This window comes from Gracilinanus agilis, chromosome 3 (assembly GCF_016433145.1).
Source record: "Gracilinanus agilis isolate LMUSP501 chromosome 3, AgileGrace, whole genome shotgun sequence".
In the NCBI taxonomy this organism is placed as follows: Eukaryota; Metazoa; Chordata; class Mammalia; order Didelphimorphia; family Didelphidae; genus Gracilinanus; species Gracilinanus agilis.
In genome coordinates this window covers 414,091,673-414,107,274 of record NC_058132.1, presented here as the reverse complement: position 1 = coordinate 414,107,274, position 15,602 = coordinate 414,091,673, and the positions used below count along the sequence as shown (strand labels likewise).

Genomic DNA, 15,602 nt, shown 5'->3' with positions numbered 1-15,602 from the left:
TCTGGTTGTTCTCCTTGCCTTTTCGTTCCCTGTTCCAGTATGTGTTCCACTCAGCTATCAAATTATACTTCCTAAAGTGTAGGTCAGTTCATGTCACATTGACCCTGTTCAGTAAACTTCTGTTGTCTCCCTATCACTTCCAGAATCAAATATTTGTTTGGCTTTCAAAGTCTTTCATTACCAGGCTCCCCTCCTACCTTTCTAATTTCTATCTTTCTAACTCCTTCTGATGCTGGTCAGATGACCAGTGACACTGGCCTCCTTGCTATTACTAGCACAAGATATGCTAGGTTCTGGCCATTTTCACTGGTTCTCTCTAATGGCTAGAATTTTTTCCTCTCCTTTTATTTATTTATTTATTTTTTAATTTTTAAACCCTTAACTTCTGTGTATTGACTTATAGGTGGAAGATTGGTAAGGGTGGGCAATGGGGGTCAAATGACTTGCCCAGGGTCACACAGCTGGGAAGTGTCTGAGGCCGGATTTGAACCTAGGACCTCCTGTCTCTAGGCCTGGCTCTCAATCCACTGAGCTACCCAGCTGCCCCTTTTCCTCTCCTTTTGCCTTCTGACCTTCTCTGGCTTCCTCTCAAGTCTCAGATAAAATCTGACCAATTATAAGTTTCCCCCAAACCTTCTCTAATTCCTGTGCCTTACATCTATTAATGATTTCTCCAGTTTATCCTGAATATGTGATTGTTTGGATATTTCCCCAATTAGACTGTGAACTCCTTGAGAGCAAGAACTCCTTTTATTTTTGCCTCTCTTTGTCTTTTGAGCACTTAGCACAGTCCCTGGTATATAGCAGAGCTTAATAAATGTTAACTGTCAGAGATGGTTGGTATATTATTATTATTTTTTTTTTTTTTGGTTTTTAAACCCTTAACTTCTGTGTATTAGCTCATAGGTGGAAGAGTGGTAAGGGTGGGCAACGGGGGTCAAGTGACTTGCCCAGGGTCACACAGCCGGGAAGTGTCTGAGGCCGGATTTGAACCTAGGACCTCCCGTCTCTAGGCCTGGCTCTCAATCCACTGAGCTACCCAGCTGCCCCCTGGTATATTAGTTTTGATGAAGTATTTTTTAGCCTTTATTACAAAGTTTGGCCTGATAAATAAGCAGGCCATTGAAGTAAATGTAATATAACAATAAAAGACATCAATTAATGTTTTTTTAAAAGAAAAATATTTTAAAAGCTTATATTTACATCCATTTTAGAATTTTAAGAATCTAATTTTTTTTCGCATGTATATTCCTCTCCTCTTGCAAATTAGAATCTTTAAGATTTACTGTTACTACTAGATCTGTATCCCAAAGAGATTTAAAAAAAAAAGAGAAAGGACCTACTTGTAAAAATATATTTGTAGCTGTCCTTTTTGTGGTAGCAAAGAATTAGAAACTGAAGGGATGTTCATCAGTTGGAGAATGGCTGAACAAATTGTGGTATATGATATTGATGTGGAATACTATTGCACTGTCAGGATGATTTCAGAAAGAGCTGGAAAGACCTACATGAAATGATAGAGAATGAAATTAGCAGAACCAGGAGAACATTGTTCACAGGAACAGCAGTGGAATGATCAACTGTGATAGACTTAGCCACTCTCAACAATACTATGATTCAGGACAATTCTAAGGGATTTATGACAAAGAATGCTCTTCACCTCCAGAGTAAGAACTGTTGGAGTGGGGAAATGTAGATAAAAACATACACTTTTCCACTTGTTTATTTGAGATTTTATTTGGGGGTTTTGGTTTCTTGACAGCTCTGGGACGGGGAAAGGGAGGGAGGGAGATAATTTGGATCATATAACTTTGGAAAGCTTACATGGAAATTTATTATTACATATAAGTGGTAAAAATAAATAAATTACCAAAAAAAAGTTACTGTTACTGTAGCTAAAAAATTCATCATTGCTGTCATCTTGATGACAATTATTTATTATCAGCCTATATTTGAAGCTTTTCCAACTTGATATGACCTTCCAGAGTTTGTACTCTGCTGGTCTTAGATTACAGAGTTCAATTCATTCTATAATGAACCATCAGAGTTGGACTTTAGCATACTTCATTTATATAGTGCTTTTCATATTATTATTAGTATTGTTTGTAATCTCTCTCAAAAGAAAAAAAAGCCCTTTTCTCTCTGTTTTAGAAACAATTCTAAGACAGAAGAGTGGTTAGGCAGTTGAGGTTAAGTGATTTGTCCAGGGTCATACAGCTAGGGAGTATCTAAGAGCAGATTTGAACCCAGGTCTTTCCAACTCCAAGCCTGATCTTCTATCCACTGTGCTAATTGCCCCTAGTATTGTTCTTAACACTTAATCACCACCTTCTAATTATGGGAATAAAATTTTAGCCAAATTATGTTGTTCATCCCTCTTTTTGGAGAGGACCAATGACATCATAGAGTGATGTCTTGACTTGGGAATAAATTGGATTTAAGTAAGGCAGAGATGTACACAGTCATCAGCCTCAACTCTCTCTTCCAGAATCATCAAAGTCCAGTAGCAAGTCAAAAGTCAGGATGACTGGCAGTTGGGATACAGTAGTTGACCTTGACTTGTCCATGTTTAAGCTCAAAGTGCTCCACAGCATCTGCTTCAGTCACCTTTATGGCCATTGGAACAAACCATTCTCATCTTCCCATTCATCTGGAGGAAGTCAAATTATAAAGCTAGGTATAAAAATAACAAAGGAAGAAGGATCAATTAAGTGTGCAAGGAAGTGGAACAAGATAAAAGAACATCCACTAAGACCATAAGAGTTAAAGTAGAAGGGGAAAGAAATTGAACACCCTCAAAAACTGATTTTTTTTTTCCCTTAATCTTTGGGTCACCAGAAATTTGGCTCTGTTCCTTCTCATTGGCATGTAGGAGAGAAAGTGTGTATTAGACAGAAACAGGCTATAGAAGTATTATGTTGGTGTGGATGCTTCCATTTTTATTACAATTTTATTTTTCTGTAGTCTCAATTTGCATGTTTGAATATGTTTGAAGAACACTCTGGAAGAGAAAAGGAAAAGCTGTACGAAGTCATGGAGATAGGAAACGGGGATGTCAAGTTTGAGGAAAGCTAGTTGGCCAACTTTTGTGGTGTAGAAGAAAAAGCTCCGAGGTAGGCATCTTTGCCTTTACATCTGTCAAGCCTCAGTATCTTCACCTTTAAAATTATATGTCTGAAGTTCCTTCTAGCCCTAATAATATTCTATCATGCTAACTAAGTTGCCAATAAAATAGTGGGGAAAGAGATTCATATTTTCAAAGGTTGCCACATACATTTGCCAAAGGGCTAGTTGGGCAAGAATCCAGATGTTCAATTAGAATTGTTCTGATAGGGATTGTCATATATAGTTGGTTGAAATTAGGATTTTCTTGTTTATAGAACTGAACCTCAATCGGTTTCAGAAGAGACAAAGGATAAGTAATTAAAACCTAAAAGATCTTAGTCCACCAAATATTTATTAACCACCTCTAGTCAATATGGTATAGCAGATAGAGAGCTGGCAAGTCATTTAACCTCTCAGGGTATAGAGGTCCAGCTCTATATACTGACAGGGTTTTGAATCGCCTAAGATGTTACAGATTGTTAAGGACAAAACAGACTTGGGAACAAGGGCTAGGGTTAGCTCATAGCTGCTCCAGTTTGCCATGGAGCTTTGAGTTTAATATATACAGAATTCAAAACTCATCTCACACAAAAGTACAAAGAAGCTTTGCAGCTGTTACAGAATTAGGTCATGATTGGTATATGACTTTACAAAGCATAAAAGAATCATAGTAGCTCAAGGTAAAAAAATTACCTCAAAAGATTAGGCCCAGAAGGAAACAAAATTCAAGGCTGGGAATGAGCCTCATTATTATCTGAAAGTTATTTCTGGGAAAATTTACTATATTTTAAAGATATCCTTATGAATGGGTCTTTAACTTTAAAATGTTTAACTATCTGGCTTTGACTTTGACTGTCTAAAAGTGGACTCATAGCCTGGCAGCTTAATTTCTGCCTTCTTGTCTTGGAGAGAAAAACTTAACACCATAACTGCTAGTTTGCTAAGAATTTAAAGCTTTTGTAAAAAATTAGATTATAATGCTTTCCAATAATAAAAGGTATCGATCATAAAAAGGAATCAAAGAGAGGAGTTTCAGATTTTTATCTTAGATAACCCATCCTGTCTGCATCCTGACTTGCAGTGCAGAAAAGTCAAAAATGCACGGCCTTGCCAGTCTGCATTGATCTTTTGATAGGGTCCAGATAAAATTTTCTATTTGAGACTCTTTCTCTCAATTGCTTCCAACATCAGGGTTCTTCTAGGAAACTCTTTAAGATTATAAATTGCCAATTTACATTGGTAGGTCTTCCTCACACAACAACCAAAGTGATTTTTCTGAAGCACAAGTCTGATAGTGTATGTCAATACCCTACTCAATAAATTCGAATAACTTCCAATTTCCTCTAGGATCAAATACAAATTCCTCTGTTTAATTTTTTTTTAAGTTAAAAACACTGTCATACATCAGTAATATGGAATCCTAAAAGTTACTTGTATCTAAAATTGTCAGTAAACTGTCATTTTTCCATCACATACTAGACATCAGGGACTATGGGGAAAACGACCAAAACATAAACCAGACTTTCCCCTATGTCCTCAATAGGATCAATTAGTCTCTTTCTTGAAATTCATGCTACCTCTTCTTTTTCTTTGTGTCTTCCACCCATTCTTCTGGATTCCAAGTGCCTCTATGAATGTATATCCCTTCTCTTTGAGTGGGATGCTGCCTATGGAGGCACAGCATTCTCCTTGACAAAGTAGCCTGCTGGTGCATAAAATCCTTCCATACCAAACACATCATGAGGTCCCTTTCTCCAACCACAGGTGTACATCTCCATCTCCACAGTGTCCTCCACTCCCCTGGCAGTATTTAGCAGTATTCTCCTCCTCTCAGTATAGAGAGATCCCAATCTCTTTCTCTTCTTCTGTTGCTTCTCCCATTCTCTCATAGTTACACTTTTTCCCCTGAGTTAACCTTCTAAAAGTATTTTATTTTATCCAATTACATGTGTAAATAATTTTTTACCATTCTTTTGAAAAATATTGAGTTCCAAATTCTATCCCTTCCTCTACCCCCACTGAGAAGGCAAGCAGTTTGATATGTTATGTTATATATGTTATGACATGTAAAGTATGTTTTCATTTTAGTCATGTTGTGAAAGAAAATATAGACCAAAATTAAAACAAAAAAAACAAACAAACAAGAAAAATAAAGTAAGAAAAGTATTCTTCAGTTTGTTATTCAGATTCCATCAATTTTTTCTCTGGAGTTAAATAACATTTTTTATCATAAGTTCTTAAATTGTCTTAGATATTTGTATTGCTGAGAACACCCAAGTCATTCACAACTGATCATCATATATTATTGCCATTACTGTGTACAATGTTCTCCTGTTTCTGCTCACTTCAGTTTGCCATCAGTTAATTTAAATCAACAGATTTTTCAGAATTCATCCTGCTTATCATTTCTTATAGCACAGTAATATTTGATCACAATCATGAACCACCACTTGTTCAGCCATTCTCCAATTGATGGATAGCTCCTCAGTTTCCAGTTGTTTGCCACCATAAAAAGATCTTCTTTAAATGTTTTTTGTACATATAGGTTCTTTTCTTTTCCTTAAAAAAAAAAAATCTCTTTGGGATACAGAACTAGAGGTGGTATTTTTGGATCAAAGGTTAGGCTCAGATTTACAACCCTATTTCCACTATGTTATGTTTACCCACTCAGAACCTCATCAGCTATATTTGATAATTGTTCAGTCCTCTGGCAACCATTTTAATATATGGAACCAAAAAAAAAAAAAAAACCCTTTCCCCCCCTACATATCTTACAAATAAACATAAAACATAGTTTCTGGTTACAAGTGGTTAAGGAGATAGAAAATGTGCACTATCCTACCTAGTGGAATATGATAAATGTATAAGAAGTGATGGACTAAAGCCTGTGAGGGTGAACCTATAGCACGCATGCCAAAGACTACCTCCAGAGATGTTTCTGTGGGCACACCCATGCCCCTCCCTGTGGTTACTTCCTTCCTCTCTACCATGCCTCCCTGTGCCTCCCCTGAGTAGAACACTCAGGCCACGCCCCTCTCTTTCCCTCCCCTTTCTGGGCCTAGAGGGTGGCAGGAGGTGGGGTCTCCTCTCCCACCACTGGCCTGTCTCCACCCACTAAAAGATCTCTACTTTCTTCCTTTCAGGCCACTAGTCTGGGGGATGATCCTGAACACAGGCACAGGGATGGAGCGCCCTGTCTCTAAGCTGCTGTTCCCCCCTCCCTCCTGCTTCACCCACTCCCAGGGAGGGAGGATACAGGAGGAGACTTACCCCCCAGTGGGCAGGAGCCAGCTGGGAGCCGACCTGGCCTTCCCGCCCCCCCCCCCCCCCCCAACTCAGGGAAGGAGCTCTCTGAGCCTCCTCCCTCCCAGGCTTCTTCAGTAGCAGCCCCCTCACTCACCTGGGGCTGGGAGTCTGGCCCCGCCCCCTGCACTGCACTCAGTATGGGGGGGGGGGCCTGCATGAGATCCCTAGAAGGTTCACCATCATTGGATTAGAGGTACAGAATCAGACATGTTCTCAGACTTAGACAATGTGTTATATTGTTTTGCTTGACTATACATATCACAAAGGAGCTTCTAATTAAGGTGGGGTGAGGCAAGTTAATGGGTCGTGATAGGCATAAAGAAAAAAAGATCATGAAAGAAATGTTTTTAATGTGTAGATCATTGCAATTTTGTTACTATGTTGCTAAACAATAAAACCTGTGTAGCAGTTCTGTTTATTATATAACTCAACCCTCTTCTTTGTTCTTTATATGTTGAAATGTTTTGTATTTGTTGATTAAGTTCTTAACAAAGAATAAAGTTGTAAGGAAAATGTAAATAAATGCAGGAGGGGACAAATACAATTGAGAAGCTGGGGGAGATATTACTATCAAATGAGATCAAGAAAGGCTTCCTGGAGAAAGTAGCACATGAACTCGGTATGGGTACAATTTTTTATTAACTCTTCTGACTCAGAATCAATACTAAGTATCAGTACTAGGCAGAAGAACAGTAAGGGCTAGAGAATGGGAGGAGGAAAGGGGAGTAAGTGACTTGCTCAGGATCCCAAAGCTAGAAAGTATCTGAGTAAACATTTGAACCTAGGACTTCCTGTCTCCAGACCTGGTTATCTATCCACTGAGCCACCTAGTTGCTCCTATGAGTAGGATTTCAACATGTAATAATCCATGTATGGAGAAATAACTTGAGTAAAGAAAGTCATAGAGTATCAGATCTGTTCAAAATGAAGACTAATCACACTCCTCCTGATCACTCTTTAAGTTGTGTAAACCCTCAAATTCCAGATTTGCAAGGGGAACCTTAAAGATCATCTAATCAAACCTATATCTAAATAGGAATACCCTCTACAATGTGCCTGACAACTGTTCCAACCCTCATTTTAAGCCCCCAAATGAAGAAATTACTATCTACAAAGGCAGACTATATTACCTTCTTATTGTTTTGAAGTCTTTTGGAAATCAAATTGTCTATTTTATTTCTTATCATCCTTTTTATTCCTTGTTTTAGAACCATTACCCTATATGTAATTGTGGGAGGGCACTCTATTCTCTAATTTGTTGTACTAAATGACCTTTTATGTTTAGGTCATGTAATCATTTGGAGCTTATTTTAATGTATGCTATGAAATATGAAATACTACCAACAGATCAAAGATGGCTCTCTGGAGGAAGTGATCTGAGCTGCATATATAGGTAGGATTTCCATATAAGATGATAGAATGTTAGAAGAGTAATGCAGCATTTCAGGCATAGGAAATAACACAAAGACATATATTTGGAAAGTGTCAGAAAAGTTGCGGTTATTTTTATCTTTCTTTAATTAATTTGGGGTATCTTCCCATGGTTACAAGATTCAGAAAGGTTGTAATTATTATGTTATACAAATACACAGAATTCCAGAGTTGGAAGGAGCTTCAAAGATCATGTAGTCAAGCCCATATCTGAACAAGAATCATATCTACAATTCCCTGACAGATATTCATTCAGTCTTCATTAGAAGTCCACAGATGAAGAGGAAATTATTATCTACAGAGGCAGCCTATGCCACTCTTAAGTTATTAGTTATTTTTAATCTTTAAGTTGAATCTCTAGAGTTTTTTCACTAAGCCAGTTTGTCAAAAAAATGCAAAAATTTTATTTTTTCTTTGATTATGCTTATTCCTTCCATATCTTTTTTCTTTATTGTCAATGGTATTTTTAGAACTACATTAAACAACAGTGGTGACAGTGGACGTCTTTACTCCTGTTTATGCCTTTTCATCCATTCCTTTTCACCAATCCCCTCATCAAAGATGCTTAACACCCTGAGAGAACTTCACCTGGCAGCCAGACCCCTAGGGATGTGGATAACCTAGCCACCTTAATTCTTTCCAACATGATTAACAAACTCCTACCTAGTCTTACTTCACCTCTGAAACCATTATTTAAAACCAATTCTCATCCCCAACTACTCACTTCTTTATTCTTCTCTCCTTCAACCCAAGACCTACTATATTACTCTTTAGCTCTCCATCCTTTCCATTGTTCCTCCCTGGGATATTGTTCCATGGTGTTATAAGGAAAGATCATATGAGCAGGATAGCTGCTTGATCACATGGGTCGATGGGGATATGATTGGGGATGTAGACTCTAAATGATCACCCTAATGCAAATAATAATATGGAAATAGGTCTTGATCAATGACACATGTAAAACCCAGTGGAATTGCATATTGGCTATGGGAGGAGGGGAGAGAAAGAACATGAATCATGTAATCATTGAAAAATACTCTAAATTAATTAAATAAACATTTTTAAGATTAAAAATAGTAATAATATATACTGAGGAGAATCTTGTTGAAAAAGTCTATAATGCTGTTATTTTGTTATATCAAATAAAAGGTCATTTTTGTCATCAAAAAAAAAGAAAAAATAAAATTATCTGTTTAGCTGTACCAGATCTAAAACTGTACTATAAAGCAGCAGTCATCAAAACAATTTGGTACTGGCTAAGGAATAGAAAGGCAGATCAGTGGAGTAGATGACAATCTGACACAATATAGAGGGGTAAATGACCTTAGCAACCTAGTGTTTGATAAACCCAAAGATCCTAGATTTTACAAAAAGAACTCACTCTTTAACTTAAAAAAAAAAAAACTGCTGGGAAAATCGCACACTCCATACCAAGGTAAGATCAAAATGGGTATATGATTTAGATAAAAGAGTGATACTTACCATAACTAAATTAGGGGAACACAGAATTGTTTACTTGGCAGATCTTTGGAGAAGGGAAGAATTTATGACCAAACAAGATAGAGAGTACTATACGATGTTAAATGAATAATTTTGATTATATTAAAATAAAAAGCTTTTGTACAAACAAAACTAATTTAACCAAGATTAGAAGGGAAACAACAAACTGGGGAAAATTTTTGATAATGTCTCTGATAAAGGTTTAATTTCTCAAATTTTTATAAACTAAGTCAAATTCATAAGAATACAAGCCATTCCCCAACTGGCAAATGGTCAAAGAATTTGAACAAGCAATTTTCAGATGAAGAAATCAAAGCCATCAATAATCATATGGAAAAATGTTCTAAATCACTTTTTTTTAAAATTTTATTTTTTTTAAACCCTTAACTTCTGTGTATTGGCTCATAGGTGGAAGAGTGGTAAGGGTGGGTAAATCACTCTTGATTAGAAAAACACACATTAAAGTAATGCTGAGGTACCACCTCACACCAATCAGATTGGCCAATAGGTCATTAAAGGAAAGTGGTAAATGTTGGAGGGGATGTGGCAAAATTGGGATACTAGTGCTTTGTTGGTGAAGTTGTGAATTGATCTAATCATTTTCTGGAGGGTAATTTGTAACTGTGCTTAAAGGTCTATAAAACTGCACATACTCTTTGATCCAATAATACCACTACTGGGCCTATAGTATCCCAAAGAGATAATAAAAAGGGGGAAAGGATCTACTTGTACAAAAATATTTATAGCAGCTCTTTTTGTGGTGGCAAAGAATTGGAAATTAATGGAAGGTGCATTAATTGGGAAATGACTGAACAAATTGTGGTACATGTTGGTGATGGAATACTATTGTGCTATAAGAAATGATAAGCAAGATGATTTCAGAAAAAGCTGGATCTGCAGGAACTGATGCAGAGTGAAAAAAGCAGAACTGTACACAATCACAGCAATATTGGGTGATGGTTATCTGTGAAAATGTAATCTGGGACAATCCTAAAAAACTTATGATGAGGAATGCTATCTTACCTCCAGAGAAAAAACTGTTGGAGTTGTCTTTAATATCCGTGTATCTTTGGTTTTATTTGGGAAGTTGGAGTATGTATGACCAATATACGGAAGTGTGTTTTGTATGACAATATAAAATGAAAAAAAAAACACTATTTACTACTTATCAATTTAGGAATAGCTTTTATTCCTATAAATTTGAATCAGTGCGCGTTCTCTCTCTTTCTCTCCTTCCAGAAGAATTTTACTTTTGGTTTTTCTAGTTCTATAAAGTAATTGATAATTACTCTGATAATTTAATTAGTTTGGCAATGAATAGACAAAGTACTTTAGATAGTTTTGCCATTTTTATTATTTTTATCAGCCTACCCATGAGCAATTGTTTCTCTAATTATTTAGGTATTTTTTTTGTATAAAGTGTTCTTACAATTCCTGACAAGTAGATTCTGAAATATTTTTAGATAGAAAGATAGATAGATAGATAGATAGATAGATAGATAGAGACAGGAGGTCCTAGGTTCAAATCCGGCCTCAGACGCTTCCTAGCTATGTGACCCTTCCACCTAGGAGCCAATACACAGAAGTTAAGGGTTTAAAAAAAAACAAAAAACAAACATAATGATACAATAAAGCAAATAAAATTGAAGCACATGATTGATGCACAGGAGTAGCAGTGTGGCAGTAACAGCATTCTATGTGTACGCCATCAGTGGCACTGGCACTGAATCATTATTCTATATATAGCATTATTCAATAATAGTCTTTCATATTTAAATTCAGCATGGGAATGCAGTACATTTAATACAATAGATAAAAATACCCATGGGAACTAGAAAAATTAAATATAATAAAAGTAAAAGGAAACCTAAAATAGAAACAGAATTTAAAAAATTGACTATAATTTCAGTAAGAATAAAGGAAAATCTTTTAAATGCTTCTCATAATTATAAAATTCAGCAACTAATAATTTTTGCCAAAATAGCAAGAAAGTTGGGCTAAATATAATTTGCAACTCAAAACACATCAATGGAAAATTGAAATATGAAACAATATCAAATAAAATTTCTAATGCTTATAATAGTAATGCTAAGAAATGTGTAAAGACAAAATGAAATAATATCCAAACTCTCAAAGCAGAGAAAAAAATTTTTTTTTAGGAATGGGGAAAATGTGAAAAATGATTCCCATTTCTAGCAGTGGTATGGGGGTGCTGATAGCTGCTGCTGAGGCCAGAAAAGTACAGAACAAAAATAGCTAATGTGCAGTTCATTGCCAAAAGAAATAATACCTATTTCTCTTGATGAGTTCTAATCATCTGATCCAGGCACACCATATCCTGAATTAACAAAAAACTAGTAGATGTGATTGTTTAGTGACTTTAATGTTCTTTGAAAGATTTTGGAGAATGGGAAAGGTGGAGATGTTGAGGATTGTGGAAAGGAAAATATCATCACATATATTTTTTTTAGTTTTTTTAAACCCTTGTACTTCGGTGTATTGTCTCATAGGTGGAAGATTGGTAAGGGTGGGCAATGGGGGTCAAGTGACTTGCCCAGGGTCACACAGCTGGGAAGTGGCTGAGGCCGGGTTTGAACCTAGGACCTCCTGTCTCTAGGCCTGACTCTCACTCCACTGAGCTACCCAGCTGCCCCTCTATCATCACTATTTTAAAAGAAGAGAAGAGTTTCTTCAAACTATAGGTTAGGTTAGTAAGTTGGACTCAATTCCTGTCCATCTACAGACCATGCTGCCTCCATTTTGGTTATCATTTCTACTCTCTTAGAGGAACTTTTGAACTCTACCATGGGCCCATCCTGGGCTTTGATAAATGAACTTTCACACTATCTTGCCAGGAATCAGGGCTTCATGCCACTTCCTCTATGCCATTGCTACACCACTCTGCTGAATGTATATCCCACCGTTTCCAGCTTCCTTTTTATGTAAGGTAGGAGGTCCTAGGTTCAAATATGGCCTCAGATACTTCCTAGCTGTGTGACCCTGAGCAAGTCACTTAACCCTAATTGCCTAGCCCTAACAGTAGAACCAATACACAGTATTGATTTTAAGATGGAAGGTAGAAGTTTAAAAAAAAAAATGAGTTCTAGACACATCTGCCTGCAGTGCTACCATGAATAATTGTTATTCTATTATTATGTTTATTGTTTTCATCACCTTACTTGACTCTGTATCAGTTAATAATAATCTTTCCTTGTTTCTCTCCATGAAAATTGTTGTTCCCTTTAGCACAATAATGGTACATTTCATTCATGTACCATGATGTCAGTAGGTATCTATTTGTATCAAGCTCTTTGCTACCCCCAAAAAGTGTCACTATAAATATTTTGATATTTCGGTACTTTCTTGTCATGTTCAAACATGAACTCTTCCTATCTTTTGCCTTCTGTGCCTATTTACTGGTGTGAAGTGAAACCTCAGGATTGATTTTATATTTCTCTTGTTACTAGTGATTTGGACCATTTTTTCAAATTGTTGTTAATAGTTTGCAATTCTTTTGAGAAGTTTGTTCATTTTGGGAGAAAAGACTTTTGATCCTTTATATACACATAGGCATACAGGTCGGTGAAAATGTAAGTTTTAAATTAGGTATTTCCTGTGTGTATCATGGCAGTAATTGCATCCTACCTTTAGCCTATAATTCTATTTTGGACCTATTGTCTTAGTATGCTCTATTCTATTATCTGATAAGTTCTCAATTAGATTTCCATAGCATTCATTTTTTGCATTTTCTGTATGTTAAAACAAAATTCTATGCTTTGTAGTAGGTATGCAATTATTGAAATATATCCTAATTTTTATCATTTCCTTTGGTTTTAGGGATATTCTAGACTTTAGGACCTCACTTTGGGTCACTAAATTTTGTTCTCTTTCTATTTCAGGTTTTAGGATTCGAAATTGACACCGTGAATTCTGTCCAATTTTCAAATCATACAGGTAATTTATTTTATTTGCACATAGACTTCAAAAGAGATGCCATTTTGGTTACTTGAGTGTTTCATTCATCAGAAGTAACTTCTATTAAGTAATAAGTGCCTTGGGCATTGAGTAGTTAAGTGACTTGCCCAGAGTCACATTGCCATAACATGTCATCTCACAGGCAGAAAATGGACTTGGGTCTTTTTTTTACATGTTAATAACAACTTTTAATAATCGTTCTCCTACATGAACTCAGGTCTTTTTTAATTTAAGATTAGCTCTCTGTTTGCTCTGCTTTACCACCACTCTCATCTTTTAACAATGCATTATATATTTTAGATATTTTTATTTTCTGTAAATATTTTTAAATCTATTGTTTTTTATTTTCATTTTAATTGTATCATTTTGTTGTATGGAAGGAGGAATAGTGATGGCATCAGAATCACTAATACTTAAAAGTCATCAGATTGTTTTGAGGGGATTGTCTGGGTCTTATAATCATCATTACTGGTGACACTTGTTTATTTGTCTTTGATCTGAAATAACATATGTTTTAGGATTTCTGTTCCATGTGACTTTGGCTATAGATGAATAAAGACTGGTAATAATTTGTAGATTCACAATACAATACATATATAAAATTGAAAGGCATAATTAGGTATTTTACATGTCCAAATTGCATATTTAGCCATCACTTTGAACCTAGAGCAAAGTACAGACTATTCCTGAAACCAGAGATAAGTGAACTCTTATAAAAACGGGATAAAAAGTAGTGTTTTTTTTTGAGCCTGGTGTATTGTTACATCATTAAATCCCTGTGTGATGCTTTTTTTAGAAAACGGTATGTGATAATAATAAACTTTATAAATAAAAAACTTTATAAATGTTGTTAATATAAAGATCCTTATTATTTAGTCTGAATAAGAACATGATTAAAGAAAAAATGTTTTGTTTAATATGGAATAATTTTTATATTTATTTTCTTTTTATCCTTCTTTGACTTTTGGAATTTCAGCTAGAGTTAACACCATTTTGAAAATGGAAGGGACCATAAAATTAGTCAATAAACAGGCATTTTTTTTTGTAGGGGATTGATTTACTTTTTCTTTTTTAAAATGGTTTTCAATTACATGTAGAAACAATTTTTGACATTGTTATCTTACATTTTATGATTCAGATTCTTTCCTTCCCCTTTTCCTGGAAGTAGTAAATAATCTGATACCAGTTATACTAGTGCTATCATGCAAAACCCGCTTCCTTTCATGCCATGAAAGAAGACACATCATACATACAATAAAAAACTCATGAAGCGGGGGCAGCTGGGTAGCTCAGTGGAGTGAGAGTCAGGCCTAGAGACAGGAGGTCCTAGGTTCAAACCCGGCCTCAGCCACTTCCCAGCTGTGTGACCCTGGGCAAGTCACTTGACCCCCATTGCCCACCCTTACCAATCTTCCACCTATGAGACAATACACTGAAGTACAAGGGTTTAAAAAAAAAAACAAAACTCATGAAGGATATTAAGTGAAAAAATGGAAGACTGATCTACAATCAGACTCCCAACAGTTCCTTCTTTGACTATGGATAGCATTTTTCATCATGAGTCCATTGGTGTTATCTTGGAATTATTCTTTGCTGATAATAGTTTATTCCTTCACAGTTGATTATCATAATATTTCTGTTACTGCATACAGTGTTATCCTGGTTCTGCTTGCTTCACTTTGCATTAATTTATATGAGTCTTTCATGTTTCCATTTTTCAGTTCATTCTCTGGAGTTAACATTCACAATTTATTCTTAAGAATTAATTCTGTAGCTGTATGTGAAATTCTCTTGGTTCTACTCATTTCTCTTTCCATTATCTTGTGTGGTTCTTTCCGGGTTTTTAAAAAATTAGCTTGTTCAATTTCATCACAATCATATAACATAATTTGTTTACCTATTCCCTAATTGATAGGAATTGACTTTCTTCAACTTGTAGTTTTTTGCCACCACAAAGAGAGCTGCTAGGGGGCAGCTGGGTGGCTCAGTGGATTGAGAGCTAGGCCTAGAGACAGGATTTCTAAGGTTCAAATCTGGCCTTAGATACTTCCTTACTGCTTGACCCCCATTTGCCTAGCCCTTGCACTCTTCTGTCTTAGAACCAGTACTGTATATTGGTTCTAAGACAGAAGGTAAGAGGTTTTTTTGTTTGTTTGTTTTATTTTTGTTTTTTTAAAAGAGAGCTGCTATAAATATTTTGGAACATACAGGTTCTTTTCCTTTTTCTCTGATCTCCTTGGGAGTCAGACATAGCAATGGTATTGCTGGGTCTATGGATATACAGT

At 35.8% G+C, this 15,602-nt stretch overlaps 1 protein-coding gene across 1 annotated transcript in view; it reads left to right on the top strand.

Annotated features, from left to right (window-relative positions):
• The window catches only part of PDXK (pyridoxal kinase), a 91,614-nt gene that overhangs the window by 20,165 nt on the left and 55,847 nt on the right, over window positions 1–15,602 (top strand). The window contains exon 2 of the mRNA XM_044670245.1: window positions 13,242–13,296. Within this exon, the coding sequence (XP_044526180.1) occupies window positions 13,242–13,296 (55 nt within the window). The remainder of the gene's footprint in view (window positions 1–13,241; window positions 13,297–15,602) is intronic.